Source organism: Bos taurus, chromosome 24 (genome assembly GCF_002263795.3).
Source record: "Bos taurus isolate L1 Dominette 01449 registration number 42190680 breed Hereford chromosome 24, ARS-UCD2.0, whole genome shotgun sequence".
NCBI lineage: Eukaryota > Metazoa > Chordata > Mammalia > Artiodactyla > Bovidae > Bos > Bos taurus.
The window spans coordinates 4,042,277-4,062,158 of NC_037351.1; the positions used below are offsets into that span (position 1 = coordinate 4,042,277).

The following is a 19,882-nucleotide window of genomic DNA, read 5'->3' on the forward strand; positions in this document are numbered from 1 at the left end:
AGAAGTCTAGTAGAGAGGTAAAAGTGGGTGCAGCCACAGCAACCAGGGGTCTAAGCGGTGGGGGAATCCGTAAAAAGACAGAACTAGTCGCCGGTGTGGACAGAGGAGCCGGGAGTCTAAACCCGGGAGAGCATGAATTCTGCTCAAGAAGGGATCGGTCTTCTTGGGGAAAAGGTGCAAAGTAAGAAAAAGTGGAAATGGTGGCGGGGTGCGGCGCGGAGCAGGGCGCGCGGACACCCCATGGCCCCCTGGTGCTCTGGCCAGCGCGGCTTGTGCCGGCGGGACTCCCCACCCCACCCACCCCCATGACGGGCCGGGCGCCGGCCACCCGGCCGTCTCCCCTCCCTCCCCTCGCGCTGCCTCTCCCCCGCGCCCCCTCCCGCGCCGGGCGGTGGAGCCGCGGAGCCCGGACGCGGGCGCGGGGCGCAGGCGGCGCGGGGCGGGCGGGCCATGGCGCGGGCGCGGGCGGCGGGCGCGCGGGGCCGGCCTGGGCGCTGCGGGCTGGGCGGGCGCTGCGGGCTGGGCGGGCGGTGCGGGCGCCGCGCGCTGCTAGCCTGCGCCGCGTGGACCGCGGGCTGGGTGCTGGCGGCCGCGCTGCTGCTCCGCGCGCACCCGGGCGTCCCCTCCGAGCGCTGCACCGACGAGAAGAGCCGGCGCATCCTGGCCGCGCTGGTAGGTGCCGCGGCCGCACTGCCCCGCGCCGCGCGCCCCGGGGCCGGGGTGGGACGCCTTCTGAGGGTCCTGGGAGCCGGGGACTCGGGCGCGTCCGTGGATCCACTGGGAGGGGAATCGGACACCGAGCGTGGAATGCCCGACGCGCCCCACCCGGTCTCCAGCCCCGGACTCTGTCCGGGAGTCCTCTGAGCGCCTGGGGGGACGTCTTCCCCTCTGTCGCCCAACTGGTCCTTTGTCCAAAGATGCTCTTCCTGCCCGACTGTTCTCCCGCCGGCCCCGAGACTCCGCTCCTAAGCAAGTTTACGGGTCCGCTCCCAGCCTTCCGACTCGGACCGCGGCGCTTGGGTCGGGCGGGGACCACGCCTAGGCCCCGGGGTCCCGGTTCTCTCGCTCAACTGCCGTTCTGTGATTCCGACCTGGGCTGCACCTCGCCGAGCCCCCTGCAAACGGCCAGTGGGGCCCCTTCCTCCGCGCGCCCCAGAGCCAAGGCTCTCCCCGGCACGATCTGCGGGACCCAAGGCAGAGCGCAGTCCGGCGAGCGGGAGCGCGAGGGAGGCGGCTCGGACCCCCGTAGACCTCGGTGCTGGGGTCCTGCCTGCCATCTACTAAGAGGTGAGGGCGGGGGCGCCCTTTAGACGAGATTCGCAATTAGAGAAAGAAAGAAACGCCCCCGCTGGCGGGCGGCAGCACTCACCGGGCCCCGGTTGCGCTCTTGGTTGATTCCAAACGTTGGCTCCTCCTTGGTTTCTCTGTTTGGTTGGGAAGATTAAGCGCATTAGGAGACTTGGATAAAACTACGAATCCCTAGAAGGAAAGCCATAAAAGGTGAAGGTAACGGGCAACTATTGTTGTATTGATTGATTATTCACTTCCCAGAACAGTGACCATCTAAGTATCTGGTGGGAAAAGGGATCTATTTTCTAAGAAAATTTCAAGAAACGCATGGGAAGCTTCCAGCCCAGTTGTGTACATATGGGTGAGCCTTTGGGGACTGTAGGATTTCAGAACGTGGTAGCATAAAGGCTTTGAAGTAATTTTTAAATTTTATTTTATTTATGGTTGTGCCAGGCCTTAGTTGGGGCATGCAGGATTGTTTTTCTTTCTTTTAGAAAACAGCAGCAGCTATATTTCAGGAAATAACCACCTGCTATGCAGGATCTTTGGTTGCTTGGCAGGTGAACTCCTAGTTGAGGCTTGTGGGATATAATTCCCTGACCAGGGATCAAACCCAGGTCCCCTGCATTGGGAGCGCAGTGTCTTAGCCGCTGGACCACCAGGGAAGTCCTGAAGTAAATGACGTTTTAAAAGTGAAATTGTAAAAACTAAAGAAATGAGGTGAAATGGGCAGGCTGAACCGAATCATTTTCCCTGATTAAGTCTGACGTGTCCTCAGGAATGGATCATCTCACGTTGGTGAGAGGTGAGATAACTCGCTGATTCCCTCCATCCTACCTATCAATAATCTATCATCTATCAAATTATCTGTTCACCTATACACTGGCATTCTATCAAGTTTTCTTTAAGTTACAAGAGCTCATTAGTTTTCTCAGTAACTCATCTAAAAATTCCTTTCACTGGTAAAGATTTTTTCCCCCTCCTTTTTGGGGAGACAGATTGACTAATTACAGTAAAAAATTAATAGTCTAGCCAGGATGGAACAGTCATTTACAAAAACAATATAGCAGTCTTTTTATGTTAAAATAAAAAGCAAACACTTTTTTCATTTCTTTATGTTTGGTTAAGTGAGAGAAGGCCTAATGGAAATTAAATAGCCTAGTATAACTTTAGTAATCACTAATCATAACTTTCCCAGCATTTCAGCTCATAAATTAAAACCAATTCTGTTTGGAGGCTGAACCAGTATATCTCCCGTGGCAGCCAGATGGGTCTTTTTTATTCCCAAGAGATGGGTAAGAAGAGGGTAACAGGTAGGAAGGCCAGAGGGTCCCAAGCGGTAGGAGGAAATAAAATTCAAGTGGCAGACGTTTTATTCCCTTCTCTGTTGAAGAAACCCATTCTGCCTAACACTAACCTTTTATTTTCTTTTCTCAAACTTTGGGCTGATAATGGCTCAACAAACCATTATCATGTCAATTGTTTTAAGGCCAGGGGTCAAGCCTCGCCTCTGACCCCAGATGGAAATCCTCTCCTGCGGAGGTCATGAACACGTGGCTTGCAGCAACAAGCTCTCATCTCTGCCTCTGAAGGCTGGCAATCTTTCCAGCTGCCAAAAAAAACAAATTGAAGTAGCATGTCTGGCTGTCTGATTAAAGTTCACCTGCCCTGCTCTCACATCAGGGGCCTGATTTGAGGGGTGCCCCACCAGGAGGCCCCCTTTGAGGCTGCTGTTCTCAGGGTCCGACTTGCTCTCTCCCCTCTCCATCCTAGGTTTGCTGAGTGGAGCACTGAGCTCCCTTTTGCCCAGCATGCTGGGGTTTGAACAGGACCCCGCTTTCCACATTGTAGATTCCGCCGGGCCCTGGCTGCCACGCAGAGGCGGGCATTGTGGCACCGTGCTCTCCCAGGACTGAATTGAGCCTCTGTCTCTCGGTTCTCCCAGCCCTTTCAATTCGCCCTGCCTGCCTTTTATCCTTCATAATAAACTGGCTGTTATTTTTCTCACGACCCTCCAGACTCTCATTAGCTTTCACGCTGAGTCCCAGGACACCAAAGGAATGGCTGCGGCTGAGCCAGTGGGAGCCCCCTTTTCTGGGGCAGAGCCAAGGGCCTTGTGAACCCCTGAGCAGTTCTGGGCCCTCCGGCCAGGCAGGTGTACCTGCTGGCTTGTGGCAGGCTGGAGGCTGTGGATGAAGCTGAGGGGCTGAGGCCCCTAGGTGCTGTGCCCCTGAGCCGCACCCCATCTCTGGAGGGGGGCCCCCACACACCACTCTCAAGAGGGAGTTTTGGAAGAGCCAACTGGAGTGCTTCCAGAGCTGATCTTGGGTCCTCCAGCTTTGGAATTTTCTAGGCAGAGGGCAGCCCTCCTTTTTACTGCAGCTTTTCAGCACATCGCATAATCAAAACATCTCTGTGAGGTTTCTAGAGCCTCGCTTTCCCAGGGAACTGTGTCAGGAGGCTGTGCCGGAGCGTTGGGTCTGACCGTTGATAGGCCTGGCTTCTGGTTCTGTGGGGAAACACTTCCTGGGGCGGTGGGGATGTGAGCAGTGGGAGCCGCGGATGCTCACAAGGGCCGGGCTCCGCGCTCAGTCCTTTCACACGTAATATTTCGTCTAATCTCAACCCCTGGGAGCCAAGTGCTTTTATTCCCCCATTTCACAGATGGTGAAATCGAGCCCCAGAGAGGTGAAGTAACTTGTCCCGAATCACACAGTGACTGTGTCGTGGAGCCAGCACGTGACTCTGATAGTAGAGACACGGTGACACCATTGGCTTCTCCAGCACTGAAAACCCTAAGGAACAGTTGGGCCTGGGCTTCCCCACCGGCTCAGTGGTAAAGAGTCTGCCTGTCAATGCAGGAGAGCTGGGTTTGATCCCTGGGTTGGGAATGATCCCCTGGAGAAGGGAATGGCAACCCACTCCAGTATTCTTGCCTGTAGAGTCCCATGCACAGAGGAGCCTGGCGGGTTATAGTCCATGGGGTCACAGAAGAGATGGACGCTACATAGCGGCCAAGCAGCAACAACAACCCTCCCGCAGCACGTCACTTTCAAAGCATCTCAAAAAGTTTCCCACAGACTCTGTTATTCAGAAGGTTTTATGTCCCTTTCGGCTAGTTAGGTCTTGATGTGCTTTCGTTTAGTTGCCTGCATGTGGGATTTCTTTTCAACAGGACTGGCTTATCTGTCTTTGCTCTGATAAAAACCCTGGCCCAGCGGGACTGCCGCATCCAGGGCACTCACCGAGAAAGATTGTATCGCAGGGACTGAGCCAGCTTCCCTGAGCACTCTGGCCATGTCTGTAACGTCTGTCTTCTAAGCTGTCCAGGGGTCAAGAGGGGTTGCAGAGTGGTCTGGCTAATTGCACAGCGTAACTGTTCCGCTGGGGAAATCCACTGTGAGACATGAATGCTGCTAACCACATAGGAACTCAATGTTCCTGAAAAACAAAAAAGCAAACACACAAAAGAAAACCCAGCCCTTAGGCGTGACCTCTGATACCCTGTCACCGGTTTCTCAGACTAGAGAGGACAGGTTTTGTTTTTGCCTGAGAACCGTGATACAAGCTAGAGAGATTCTACTGCTGCTGCTGCTGCTGCTGCTGCTGCTAAGTTGCTTCAGTCATGTCCGACTCTGTGCGACCCCACAGACGGCAGCCCACCAGGCTCCTCCGTCCCTGGGATTCTCCAGGCAAGAACACTATCCACCACCAAAACAACGCTTCCTACAAGAACTGGGGCTGTTAGGAGTGTGCATTCTCACAGTTGCACGCAATCTATGAGAAATATGGGCTTCCCTGGCGGTTCAGATGTAAAGAATCTGCCTGCAACCTAGGACACCCAGGTTTGATCCCTGGGTCAGGAAGATCCCCTGGAGAAGGGAATGGCTACCCTCTGCAGTATTCTCACCTGGAGAATCCCATGAACACAGGAGCCTGGCAGGCTACAGTCCATGGGGCCACAAAGAGTTGGACATGACTGAGTGACTAACACTATAATAAATACGAATTCATTGTTTCATTAATTTTTTAAAAAATGCCAGTTAAGTACAATGAGACTTTATTAACTTGTTTTTTTCCCAGCTTATCTTAAAATCTGATACCTGCAAATTTTGTGTGCTCACACATTTCAGTACAGAAGTGTACCTGTTCAAGCTGGTTCTTAGGAACTCCATCTATTCAGAGGAAAGTGATTTTTTTTTTAATGGAGTCAAAGTATATAAAGTACTTCTGTTGAGTTATAAAATTAGCTATCTCAGTAGGGCATGCTGCCAAGAAAATAATTTCTCTTCTCTAACATGATGATCACGTTTAGTTAGCCTGTAAACTTGTAATCTGTAAGTTTACTGTTTTTTAAGTTCTGAGTGCAGTCTTTCTCTGGGTTTAGTAAGCACAGGCATGTATCCTGATGCTACAGACTCACTGAACACTGGTAACCACACGGGCCACAGAAGAGATGAATCTTACATTCTGTTTCTGAACAGCAGGGACTGATGTGCCCAAAGCACTTCATCATAAAGGAGGAAGACACAGAGCTGCTCTGTGCCAGCCACCTCATGTACACTTTGCTTCAGCGCAGACTCTCTCCTACGACAAATGAGGGGGAAACCCAGTTCATCACCTCTAGTAGTCGGCGGACCTGGCAGGGTTCTAGGCACCCAGCCCAGCCTCTTCCCTTCCTGATTCAGAGCATCCCCCAGGCATCTGGGAGGCAGGCTTATACCTCAACATGCTGATCTTCAGAAAACCAGCCAAAATTAATGTAGCCCTCCACAAATCAGTAGCTGTTACCATTGTTCAGTCGCTCAGTTGCATTCGACTCTTTGCCACCCCATGGACTGCAGCACGCCAGGCCTCCCTGCCCTTCACCATCTCCCGGAGTTTACTCAAACTCTTGTCCTTTGAGTCAGGGATGCCATCGTCACCAGTAGACGACATGCCACATTTCCTGCAACGCTTGTGTGGAATTGCCTTCTAAATGTGCAGGGGTGAATCTCATATAGATTCGATTTGAATTCAGTTTCATGGACGCGGTGCTGTGGGGAGCCGGTGGTGGGGATGGCATAGAGACTCAGGGCGTGGGGGGCTTACTGGATGGAACCCGGGTGGAGCGGGGGAAGGACTCCGAGTGGCAGGTGAGGCGGCCTCCTGGGGAAGGCGGAGTTGACCCTTGCGGGGGGAGGCATTTTGTCCGCTGTGGCCTCTTGGCAGGACACACACTGGCACTTGCTCTAACCTTGCCCAACTGCCTGGTCCTCTGAACACACAAGCGACTTTGCACGTCTGGGCCCCCACGGAGGTGCTTCCCTGAGCTCTCCCTCCTCGTGTGCTAAGCAGACTGCAGCTCACCTTTCAACACTGGGCTCAGGTGCATCCCCCAGAAAGATGCATCCCCGGCCTCCTGCCTTCTAATGACCAGGGCCAGAAAGGGCAGGGGGGAGCCTTTCACGCGAACTGCCAGGGCCTCTGCACCTGTGACCTTGGTTGACCTTCACAGGTCTCCCGTGACACAGCATCATCCTCCCAACATTACAGACTTGGAAATGAGCCACGTGCCAGCCCCAGGTACAGCCTGGAGGCAAACCCGGTCTGCCCCAGAGCCGAGCCTGGCCTCCTTCCTTTTGTGCTTCACCCTGCTGTCATTCGGGAGTCCTGGAGGCCGTGACCTCGCTGTGACTCCTGAGCCCGGGTCTGTCACCGGATCGTGGCCCAGCTCATACACAGCACTGCTAACTGGAGGGTGACCAGCGGCGGCTGAAGCAGCTTGCCCATGGCCACTCCCTGCCAAGGGTATCTCTTGCAGGCAGTGACAATTTTGTTCGCGGTTCCAGATGCAGAGAATGAAGGCCCCAGGGGTCACACCTGACCTTCCGGGCTTCCACTCGCGGCGCTGTGGCTGGGCCAGGCCACGTGTGTCTCCTCCCCCAGGTCCCGCCCCCCTGCAGGATTCTGATGGTCAGGACCCACCTCTTGCCCAACTCGGTTCTATCACCCACTTTTCTTTCTTTTTTAACAGTTCTGCTCTGTCCCTCATAGAAAAGCACCTTTGATGACACTACAACTTTGATGACAACCTAAAGATGACTATGGGATTGCATTAAACCATTTTGGAGCTACTCAAAGGGGATGGGGGCCTTATAAGACAATCGAGAAAAAAAAATGTTGCCTTTTCTTATCAGGCTTATTACAGAGGTATGAAACTGTAAACACCAGATAAAGTAGGAAGAAGCTGCAATGAGTAACATGAACACCCCGTATTATTTCTTTCACGTCTTTCTACTCCTGAGACTCCATCGTTTAAACCTTTCATCCCCACTTTGCATGCATTCTCAGTCACATCAGTCGTGTCCGACGCTTTGCGACCCCATGGACTATAGCCTGTAAGGCTCCTCTGTCTATGGGCCTTTCCAGGCAGGAATACTGGAGTGGGTTTCCATGCCCTCCTCCAGGGGCTCTTCCTGACCCAGAGATTGACCCTCATCTCCTGCATCTTCGGCATCCCAGGCAGATTCTTTACCACTGAGCCACCAGGGCAGCTCCATCCCCACCTTCCCTCTAAGATTATCCTGAAAGGGCTCAGAGGAGCTGGAATGGGCAGGTGCTTTCCTGCAAGGCATTGCAATATGGAAGCGATTCCAAACAGAGAGAGTCTGCCACTCACAGGGTCCTGATCCTCAGCTGCTCCTCTCAGGACCCCAAACCTGGAAAGAGGGACCAGGATGAAGAGTAAAAGGAAGGCATTTGACCAAAGTTGTGTTACATTAAATTGCAAGATGAACACTGCATTAAGCATATTTAGAACAGTTTCGTGGGTGTTTATGAATACAGCTGCATCACGGCTGTTGGTGTTCCAAAGATGAAAAGCCGGCAAACAGGGTGGCGTTGTTCCCAAGCTCCAGGATCAGGACTCCATCACTTGCACCTTTGAGTTTGGCAAGTGTGACACCCCCGCCGCCTAATACAGTGTTTGGAGATCTAATGCCGGGCAAAGGAGCACCAGCGTGCAGGAGTGCCCTCAGCAGGAAGCTGGGGGTCAGGTCAGACAGCGTGGCTTGGGCCTTTTGGACTGTTGTCCAGTTACTGCCTGAAAGGGTCCCTAAAATCCAGATACTTGTTTTAAGAACCAGGAGTATAGCTTTTTAATAAACATTTTGGTCATATGAACAGTTCTCTGAGAGTAGTTATAAAGATCCACCATCCCTTGGCCAATGCTCTGCAGCCAGGCCTGTTTTGGAATTCATACGGTTTTGGGTGTTAGATAATATGCAGAATATATATTTATACCTTCTGGTGAGCATGAGGATATGCCAGTAATCAAACAGATCCAACTAAATAATTCTGTAGCAAAGTGTATGCAAAGTCACATGTCAAACACATTCAGACTATAGGTAGCCTCATCTTCTGGGTCAGGTTTGACACTCCATGAGAGTGAATGAGTCATGAAAAACTTGTTTTCAGGGTCTTTTGGACTTTGGGATTGTTCACATATCCAGGCATGATTGGAGGTGCATTACCTGACTTGAAGGATCTGTTATAATCCATTGGGTTAATAAAGCCAAGCAGCACAGAACAACCAGAAAGTCTGACCCGCCTTTGCCCATGTGGAAGGAAGATGCATTGTGGGGAACAGGTGGGCTCAGAAAATATGCTCAATCCCTCATAAAAGTGGGTCCAGAGGTTTAGGTTTCCTTAAAAAGATAAGAGAACAGAGTCACACGTTCCCCTTTGAACCAGTCTCACAGCAGTGTCTCCTGCTCCTCTACTAGGTCTGAAGGGCAGGGCCTGGATGGACCATCTTCTTAGGAGAGGTGTTTACAGTGTGGTAGGATTGGGGGGTCACCACTTCCCCCCTGCAGGGCAGGAGGGCCTGTGACCCCCAAAGCTTAGGAGAAACTCCCCTTCTGAGGGCCCCTGAGTGCTTTCCTCACCACCACCAGGAATCCAACACCCTCTGCTTGCAGAACTCACCCCGCGGGCTGATCTTCTGAAGGCGCCTTGGCCTCCGCGTAGGCCTGCGGACCCTGCCAGCCTCCAGGCCTGTTCTAAGTCCTGCTTCCTGCAGCAGCCGCTGTTGAGCGGTCCCAGCTGAGGGGTCGTTCCTGGAGTCACTCTCCAGGGCTGGCTGTGCTGTTCTTGGCAGGGGGCAATTAAAAGCTCTCCAGGTGACCCCTATGTGAGCCCAAGAACCGGGAACCACTGGCCTGGTTCCGTCCTTCCACTGACAGTCCAGGACACCGAGCCGAGAGGCAGACGGCCTTTGCCAGCATCACCCAGCTCAGCAGGAAGGATGGGGCAGGGGCGGGTCAGTGGGGGGCACCTGCTTCCTAAGACCTGGTCCTGGGCCTGATGGAGAAAATAACAAACGTGAGATTCTATCACAAACCTTTCACTTCATAATTCCTTTCTGCCCCGAGTAGCCCTGTGGTCCGCATGCCTGAGGGTTCTCTCCGGGACTGTCAGGAGCATCCTGGCGTGGGGTCCAGCCTCCGTGGGGTGACCCGTGTCCCTTCCTTCCAGTGCCAGGACTACCGGGGCGGCGCGCTGGGCGGAGACCTGTGCGAGGACCTGTGCGAGGCGGGGCAGCTGCGGTACCGGCGCTGCCTGTACTACGAGCGCGGCAAGAAGGTGCTGCAAGCCGACTGGCGCGGCCGGCCCGTGGTCCTCAAGTCCAAGGAGGAGGCCTTCTCCAGCTTCCCGCCGCTCGGCCTCCTGGACGGGCAGCCCGAGGCCGGCGGCCAGGACTTGCCGGAGGCTGAGCTGCTGGTGCTGGCGGCCGGGGAGGCCCGGAGCGCGCTGGGCCTGGAGCCGGCCGAGGGCGGCCTGAGCCGGCTGGAGCTGGTGCGGCGGGGCCCCCCGCGGCGGGGCCAGCTGGCCAGCCTGTGGGCGCTGCTGCAGCAGGAGGAGTTCGTGCTGCTCAGCCTGCTCCGCGGCCGCAGCCCGCACGCCCCGCCCGTGCTGGGCTCCTGCGGCCACTTCTACGCCGTGGAGCACCTGGCGGCCGGCAGCCCCGGCCACCGCGCCCTCTTCCCGCTCGGCCCGGACGGCGGGCGCCGCGGCCAGGCGCGCGCGGTCAGCGGCGTGGCGCTCAGCTTCCTGGACATGGTCCGCCACTTCGACCACGACTTCGCCCACCGCCTGCACCTCTGCGACGTCAAGCCCGAGAACTTCGCCATCCGGAGCGACTTCACGGTGAGGGGCGGCTGGGGCGGCTGGGGGGTCCGCGGGAGGCGGACTTCGGTCCGGGGTGGGGAGGGGATCCTAGACCAGAGGGATCTGAAGCCCCCGGGAAACCCTGCGGCGTGATGCCACCTTCTGGCCTGGACAGCTCCGACCTGCCGGACCTTTGGGGGTGGGAACCAGCTCATTTAAAGGAGGAAGGCGCCTGGCACCCGGGAAGGGAATGGTAAGGCAAGCCGCCACAGCAGGGGCTCAGTGCGTCTTCCTCTACTGCCGCCCTGGTTTCTCCCAAGTAGCTTAGCCCCTTCCTTCTTGGGGCTAATGCGGCTTCAGGCGGTGAAGAATCCGCCTACAATGCGGGAGACCCAGGTTCGATCCCTGAGTCGGGAAAATCCCCGGGACAAGGAAATGGCAACCCAGTCCAGTGTTCTCGCCTGGGAAATCCCATGGACAGAGGAGCTTGGAGTACATGGGGTCGCAAAAGAATCGGACACGACTGAGCAACTGCACTTTGAGGAGATGGGGGAAGGCTGGCCTTTGGGGGCTTGGGGACAAAGGTCCAGGGGGCGGAGACACTGGTTTCCAGCCACGCACACTCCATCACCACAGGCCACGGTCTCTAGTTCGGTCTCTAGTTCTTTCTTCTGGAGAGGTTCTAGTCTGTTCCCCTTCCCTGGGTAAGACTTCTTCCAGAGGGACAGCTCAAAGTTTGCTTCTTTATGCAAGAGAAGATTCGACCCCCCGTGGACACGGCAGCCTCCGTGCTGCTCTGCAAGTGGCAGGTGAATTTTATGTCCCACTCCAGGCTGTGCAGTTTAGTCACAAAGTCCTGTCAGACTCGTTTGCAACCTCGTGGACTGTAGCCATCCAGGCTCCTGTGTCCATGGGATTTCCCAGGCAAAAAATAATGGAGTGGGTTGCCATGCTCTTCTCCAGGGCATCTTCCCAAGTCAGGAATCCAACCCGTGTCTCCTGTGTTGGCAGGCGGATTCTTTACCGCTGAGCCAGCAGGGACACCCCCACTCCAGGCAGCGCAGGTGTGCCAAGAATTAACCAAGGTGTGGAAGCAGCAGGAAGACTCAGACTCTGGGGGTGGGATGTAGCCATCTGGGTTTGGAAGCCAAGCCCTCCAGGCGATTACTGATGTGCTCAGTGTGAGAACTAGTGAGCTAGGGGACGGGCAGATGGGCCCCCCTTTGGCCCATGTTGCAGTGTTGCCCAGGTGGGTGGAGGGTGTGTCTCCCAGGTAACCTGTAAGAACGATGACCCGCAGTCATTCACTTTTTTCAGGTCCTCCCTATCGGGTCTTGAGAATTTGTCCAGTGGTTGCAAATGAACTAGGAACCCCTCTTTACTTCTTGCTCTCAAACTGCTGCCAGAAAGCACACTTTTCAAACAGATTTCCACAGTCTTAAGTAGAGAAGGAAGTAATTCTCACCAGTCCTTTCCAGTCTGATGCTAGGATGGAGTCTGATGATGATGCAAGTTAGGTAATTTTGTGCAGGAAGAACTTTAAGATTCATCCTGATGTGATCTAAGAAGCCTCACACAGGTTTTTCTGCTCATTTTGTTACTATTCTTATTGTAGGCGCATAGAGTTATGCTTCCAATAGTTGTAATCAATTCTACGATTACACTAAAAATTAGAAAATACATCTGGCTCTTGTTGGGAAATGAGACGGAATCAGAGCTGGAAGAGAGAAGTATCAGAGAGTGGAAATTCCACCAGGGTCCCGTAGGAAGCTGAGGAGATGACCAGGGATTATCAAAAGAAGAGAAGGGTCTTGCAGCTCCAAAAATAAATTATGAAAGACAGTAGACTCATTATTGGTAAAGAATCTGCCTGCAGTGCAGGAGACCTGGGTTCAGTCCCTGGGTCAGGCAGATCCCCTGGAGAAGGAAGTGACATCCCACTCTAGTATTCTTGCCTGGGGAATTCCATGGACAGAGGAGCCTAGAGGGATGCAGTCCATGGGGTCGCAAAGAGTCGGACACAACTTAGTGACTAAACCACCACTGATATATTTTTAGTGTATTAACCAGGATAAATAATGAAACGAGCTATTCTTTTGGCTAAGGAGATAGAGAAAATAAATTAAAATGATAATTTCTGTTGCAGTGCCTGAATTAGTAATTAGGCAAAGCTCTCAAATAGGGAAAAGTTCCCTGTTCATTTTTCCCCTTATTCTCCACATATCTTGAAATAAATTATTTTCCCTCCTCTGTTTTACTGAATAATCCCCACGGAACTTTACTGCCTTCTGGCATCAATCTTGAAGGAAGAACAGAAGCAACAAGCTGGGAATGTGCCTTCTGACTTTGCATAGATTTGAGGAGAAAATGAACCCTTTTTTGAGATGCTACCAAAGGGAGAAAGCTGGTATGTTGAGGCTGACCTGTGAAGGCTTGTGAAATGCCACAGACTCCATCAAACTCATCCAGTCTTCTAATAGCTCTTTAATACCTTGAAGCTATACATTGCCTGATTTGGGAAGAGTCCAGGTTTTCTCAGGTTTGAGCTCATCTTTTTGTTTTTTTCCTAATTCAGGTGGTGGAGGAAAATCTGCATAATTTAGATGTTCTTTTTTCTGGTTTTGAAGCCTTTTGGGTTGAAGCCAGGAAGATAAATCTGAAATTGCAGGGGGTCATCACATTTTCATGCTGATAGTGGGACTTAGTTTTTGATGCTGTTGCATCTGGGACCATAGGTATTGATCCTGATTCGACCACTTTGGCCCTGCCACTTGCCCCTGTCAGTTGGAAACCAGCCAACTCAATAACAGGCCATAAATAGACAAGGTCCTTGTTGCCCACCTCATTCTCCCCATCACGCCCTCGACCTGCCCCTTGAATGTAGTTTTCGTTTGTTGCTTATATTCATAGGAATAAGTGACCTGTGTCTTGTAGCTTTTATATTCCTGAGCCTTGAATGTCAGAAGCCAAAGTGATAAAGCAGTGGAGGGGGAAGTCAATTCATTTGTAAGAACTTTCAGAGATTCAACATTAAGATCTGAGAAAACTTTCAAAGCTGCAGAGCGATCCTGGTCCCACGTTCCCAACTCTCAGTGACCACAGCAGTCCTTCTGCAGTTAAAGCCTTGCAGTCCGGCCTGTGTCAGCAGCCGTGCGTCCCCAGCACGGCCCGGCCCTCCTCCCTGCGGCCAGAACCCCACGCCCCGCATCCTCCTGATAGCCGTGTGCTGTTTAACTCGCAGGTGGTGGCTATCGATGTGGACATGGCTTTTTTCGAACCTAAAATGAGGGAAATTCTTGAGCAGAACTGCACGAGGGATGAAGACTGCAATTTCTTTGATTGTTTTTCAAAGTGTGATCTGCGAGCGCACAGGTGCGGGGCCCAGAGAGCCAACAGCAACCTGCAGGTAAGTGGGCCGTCCTCTCGTGGGGGGGGGCCCATCCTCTGGGGGTGCTGTCCTCTTGGGGGGGCCTTGTCCTCTCTGGGGGGGCCCATCCTCTCAGGGGGGACCCTGTCCTCTCAGGGGGCCTCTTGGGGGGGCCTTGTCCTTTCTGGGGGGCCATCCTCTCGGGGGGCCTTGTCCTCTCTGGGGGGACCTTGTCCTCTGGGGGTCACCCTATCCTCTCTGAGGGATCCTGTCCTCTCTAGGGGTGGGGACCATGTTCTCTTCAGTGGCCCCTGTCCCTCTTGGAGGGGCCCTGTCCTCTCTGGGGGGCGCCATCCTCTCGGGAGGCCCTGTCCTCTCTGGGGGGGGCCATCCTCTCGGGAGGCCCTGTCCTCTCTGGGGGGCCCTGTCCTCTCTGGGGGGGGGCCATCCTCTCGGGAGGCCCTGTCCTCTCTGGGGGGGGCCATCCTCTCGGGAGGCCCTGTCCTCTCTGGGGGGCCCTGTCCTCTCTGGGGTGGCCCGTCCTCTCAGGGGGTCCTTGTCCTCTGGGGGACCCTGTCCCTGGGGGGGCCCTGTCCTCTCAGGGGGGACCTTGTTCTCTGGGGGACCCTGTCCCTGGGGGGGCCCTGTCCTCTCTGGGAGGACCTTGTCCTCTGGGGAACCCTGTCCTCTGGGGGGGACCCTGTCCTCTGGGGGTTACCCTATCCTTTCTGGGGGAGGGGACCGTGTTCTCTCTGGTGGCCCCTATCCCTCTTGGGGGGGGCTATGTCCTCTCTGCAGGGAGGGCCCCTGTCTCCTCGGGTCCTCTGCCCCCCACTCCATGGCTCCTGCTGATGTACCTGGAGGTCGTCACCCTCTCCCCACCACCTGGGCTCAGTGCGTCCAGTGAGGGCGGGATAGGGGAGATGGGGATCGTTTGTTCTTTGTTGTCTACCTGGGGGAGGGGCTGTGGGCCAATTGACCCCAGGGGGCTAATGGATGGTGCTCCCAGCACGGCCATTACTGGGTCCCCCACAACCATGGGGGTGTCTCTTCTCTCTGGGCCTAATTTCTACATCTACACACACACACACACACACACACACACTGAGCACTTCTTATATCAAACTAAACTCCAGATGGCTCAGATACTTAAACCTAAAAAATGAGACCCTAAATGTTCCAGAAAAAACTAGGAAAACTGAAGATACCCTAGAGTTTGGAAGGCCTTTCTAAGTACAGAACAAAGCTCAGAGGCTCTAAGAGGAACAACTGACACATTTAACCATCTTACAAAAATCCCCATGGCAAAAGCAAAATTACAAAAAATATGAGAAATTTAAAAGTTAAATGAGAAAACTGGCAAACTGTCTGCAACTGCTCTCACAGATGAGACTAGAAGACAGAGGTGGCCTTTACCCCCAGCTGCAGAGATTCAGTGTCCCCCAGGATCATCCTTGGCCCACCAGACATTCTCCAGTGTGGTTACCCCACATCCTAGGATCAGCTAGTGACTGGTCAGAGGGGGAGGGGGGAAATGCAAAACCCAGCCCCTTTGGCCTCTATAAGGAACAACTCTATAGGTCATCCCAGCATCAGAAGTTCACCTTCTCCCTCAGTTTCATGGAAAGATGGTTCCTGAGAACGCCTCTCAATAAATCCCTGCATGCAAACCTCCATCTTACAGTCTTCTCCGAAGGAAACCAACCTAAGCAAGGAGCCAATGTCCTTAATATGTAAAGAGCATTTACAAATCAATATGAAAAGGCCAACAACCTAACAGAAATGTGGGCAAAGTATATCAACTTGACCAGTCACTGGAAAGGAAGAATAAATACTTTCAACCTGACTGATAAGAAGAGCGATACAAATCAAATAATTTTTCAATTGACAAAAATAAAAGACAACACACATTGTTGAGGGTGTTCTTAGTGTATGTTGCTGTGAGAGTGTAACTTGGTGCAATTTTTATGGGGTCAATCTGGTAATATCGGTCAGAACAAAAATGTGCATAACCCTTGGCCCATAAATTTCGTTTCTGGAAGTTTTAGGCATATTTAAAATGAAAATGACATCTGAAAGATATGTATTGCAGCATTTTTCATAATAGCAAAAGTTCGTGAGCAACCTAAATTTCTATCAGCAGGGAACAAGCTAAATAATTTATGACATGCATCTGAGATACAGTCATTAAAACAAATGGAATAGCCTTATAGTGATTTGGAAGGTCTCTCTGATATTTGGTTAAATGGAAGCTATAGAACAGTGTGTGTGATATACTCCCATCCATGTAAAGTAAAAGAAAAAGGAAATGCATGAAAAAATAACTCACCAGAAGGACATTCAAGGGAGTGGGTGCCTCTCAGAGCCGAGAGCTGCGTCTGGTTTTTTAGGAATTGGATGGAGCTTAAGATTAAAGCCTAATTGGTGGGACATTTTCAATGTTTGCACCTGAAGATGCATTATCAATTCAAAAGAGAAATAAGAACATTTGTTTTTAAATAGAATCCTCATCCTTGCAGGGATTAATAAATAAAAGTCAAAATTATTTGTCTCCCATGAAACAGTAGATCTATAAAATTGAGGCATTTGTTAAATGAGTCTAATATAAAGTGTGATGTAGAAAAATAGAGCAGAATATTAATTATGCATGAATTGTGCTCCATCCAACAGGGAGAAAACCAGGAAGGCTGTAAAACAGCAAAACAGCATGTTTAAATTGAGAATTTAGAGAGATCTTCAGCCCCAGTAAATTTCATACCCAAGGAGAATTAAAGACTATGAGAGAGAGACTTCACTTTTACTTCTCCTAAAATAAAACATCTTAAAGGCTTCTTGGGCTTCCTGGGTCAGGAAGATCCCCTGGAGAAGGGATAGGCTACCCACTCCAGTATTCATGGGCTTCCCTGGTGGCTCAGATGGTAAAGAATCCACCTGAAATGCAGGAAACCTGGGTTCGATCCCTGGGCTGGGAAGATCCCCTGGAAGAGGGCATAGCAACCCATTCCAGTATTCTTGCCTAGAGAATCCCCATGGACAGAGGAGCCTGACAAGCTACAGCCCAAGGGGTGGAAAAGAGTCCGGACATAACCGAGTGACTAAGCACAGCACAGCACACAAAGGCTCCTTTAAAGAACCTGCAGCCTCTCCCGTCCAATATACCTTTTTCCCAGGGAGCTGGAAAGTACTATCACATTCATATATCCCTTGTCACCAGAGTGTCCTGTGGCCCTGGGGACCACCTGCCAGGTGGTGATGACTATCACTGTCATCAGCCTTGAACTAGAAAGTGAGGCCTGTGACCGCAGGGCTGGCAGCCTAGGGCCGCCCAGGGCCTACTCCTTAAACATGGGTTCCCGGCTCTGATTTCCTGCTACAAGTTCCTCGATGGTCTCTGAGCATCACCTGCAGCTTCCCCCGCGACATCTCCGCCCCTGCGGGGCAGACTTCCAGTCTCCAGTGGTGCTGCGCGGCTGGGGTTCCGGGAGAGTTCCCCGGGAGGGACAGGTCGGGGAGGGACCCCCCCCAACCCAGCCAAGCCCTGAGCTGTGACATCCGCCTCTCTCCCCCAGGTGGTCTGCGACAAGATCTTCCGCCACTGGTTCTCCTCGTCCCGCGGCAGCTCCGCGGTGTCCAGCCCGCTGCGGGGGCAGCTGCGGGCGGCAGTGCAGGAGTGCGCGGCCCCCGGGGCCCAAGGCGCGCCCCGCGTGCTCGGGAGGCTGCGAAGCCTGCTCCAGGCTGTGCTGCGGGAGCTGCGGGACGGCGAGGAGCTGCGCCCCGGGGCGAGGAGCCATCCGCGCGGGGACTCTCACCATGGGACCCCCGGCGCTGCTCGGAAGGCCCCAGCCGGCCTCAGCCATCACCCCTTCGAGTGACATGAGGGAAGGGTCTGGCGCCGGGGTCTCCCCTGTGCGGGAGCAGGAGTGTCCACGGGGCCCTGCAGACCCCCAGTGCAACAGCGTGTACAGGAGTGTGCGCATGCATGTGCACAAGTGTGCGTGAGCACATGGCCGTGAGAGTTGTGCAGGTGTGTGGATGTGTGTGAGCAAGTGCATGTGAGCAAGTACGTGTGAGCAGATGAGTGTCTGGGGCTTGTGCTCCTCTGGGCCTGGAAGGTGCTGTCTCTGGCGGGTCCTGGAGCCTTGGGCCTCCCGAGCAGAGTCACCTTTGTTTTGGAATTGAAAACAATAAAATACACAAGTCTGGGCGCTGTAGTCTGTACTCTGAGCGTGTGGAAGCACAGTTTATTCTACTTTTCGTTTAGAGGAATGCATAGCTTTCCTGGATTGTAAAAGCAGGAGCACCTCTTATCTCAGTCCGTCTTCCCTCAGAGCAGGGCCTGCAGGCTCGGTGTGCTCGGGGGCAGGAGAGCCAGGTGAGACCAGGCCGCAGACCTAACGTCTGGCATCTGTGGGCAGAATTACTTCTGGTGGGCTCCTGACCACGGTGCTCTGTTGCAAGAGACCAAATGGGGGGAACCACATCCCGGTCTCTCCCTGGTTGGGCAGCTGAAGCCAGGCCAGACGTCTGTCCATCTTGGGGAGACATAGTTCTAGTCTATGGGGAGACATATGGGGACTGTGAGAGCTCAGCAAACAACCACAGGCCACCCTCAAGATTAATCCAGAAAGACGCCAAGAGAGGACAAGGGATTCTGTTGAAGGTTTACAAATAGGAGACTAGTTAATCTGAAGTTTTAAAAGATCACTGTTGTTTAGTCGCTAAGTCATGTCGACTCTTTGTGACCCCATGGACTGTAGCCGGCCAGGATCCTCTGTCCATGCGATTCTCCAGGCAAGAATACTGGAGTGGGTTGCCAGGGGATCTTCCCGACCCAGGGATCGAACCCATGTCTCCTGCATTGGCAGGTGGATTCTTTACCACTGAGCCACTGGGGAAGCCCCATACTCCAATAAAAGTTTTTTTGAAAAACTAAGTTGGAATATTTGGGCTGACTTGACTTCTTTGTGGGCTCCACAGTGGCACTGGAGGTAAAGAACCTGCCTGCCAATGCAGGAGACATAAGAGATGCACGTTGGATCCCTGGGTCGGGGAGATGCCCTGGAGGAGGGCATGGCAACCCACTCCAGTAATTTTGCCTGGAGAATCCCATGGATAGAGGGATTGTGGGCTGCAGTCCATGAGTCACAAGAGTCGACATGACTGAGCGACTTAGCACACACAACTTCTTTGTCCTTTATTTTCCCCAACACAGACTAGAGAGGAGAAGAATGTTATGCACCATACTTACCAAGCAAGAGTCAGGACAAATGGTCAGTTCCAATTTTCACAGTGTATTAACACAAAAAGTACACAAGTAAAGCATTTACTGAGTCATCTATGAAAAGTGAAAGTGGCTCAGTCATGTCCAACTCTTTGTGACCCCATGGACTTCTCCAGGCCAGAATACTGGAGTGGGTAGCCTTTCCCTTCTCCAGGGGAGCTTCCCAACTCAGGGACTGAACCCAGGTCTCCTGCATTGCATGCAGATTCTTTACCAGCTGAAACACAAGGGAAGCCCAAGAATATTGGAGTGGGTAGCCTATCCCTTCTCTAGTGGATCTTCCTGACCCAGGAATCAAACCAGGGTCTCCTGCATTGCAGGCGGATTCTTTACCAACTGAGCCATCAGCGAAGCCCCCATTTATGGAAAGGGATATACTTACTGGAAATTACAACTTCCTTGGTGACTGCCAGGTGGTTGGTCAGCACATTTCTGGAGAACAAGGAAACACAGCACATTCAGAGAACTTTCTGGAGAAAAGCACCTTGAGAAACACTCCGCTCTTCATTTTTATGTTGTTCCGAAGCAGCCTGTCATCTGGATAGGGTTTCACAAGAAGGGTGAATTTTCTCTTAACCACTTAAATTATTTTCTCTTTGGTCCCAGTTTTATTTTACTGCTGTATGTCAGGACATACAGATTGGCCTGGGGTTTGAATGATAGTAAGTATGCACTTATTGGAAGGCTCCCGAACTTGGAGCCAGAAGCCTGGGGCTAAGGGTCTGGTTCTCACGCTAATTGTGTAACTTTAGACCAGGCAATTACCTCTGCCTCAGTTTTCTCACCTGCAACCT

At 52.9% G+C, this 19,882-nt stretch overlaps 1 protein-coding gene across 1 annotated transcript; it reads left to right on the forward strand.

Moving 5' to 3' along the window:
• Nucleotides 1-450: 450 nt before the first annotated feature.
• Nucleotides 451-18,025, forward strand: DIPK1C (divergent protein kinase domain 1C). The gene is made up of 4 exons (XM_002697659.2): nucleotides 451-672; nucleotides 9,808-10,479; nucleotides 13,682-13,846; nucleotides 17,377-18,025. Exons 1-4 carry the CDS (start codon nucleotides 451-453, stop codon nucleotides 17,677-17,679), a joined length of 1,362 nt encoding a protein of 453 aa, XP_002697705.1. The 3' UTR covers nucleotides 17,680-18,025.
• The last annotated feature ends 1,857 nt before the right edge of the window (nucleotides 18,026-19,882 follow it).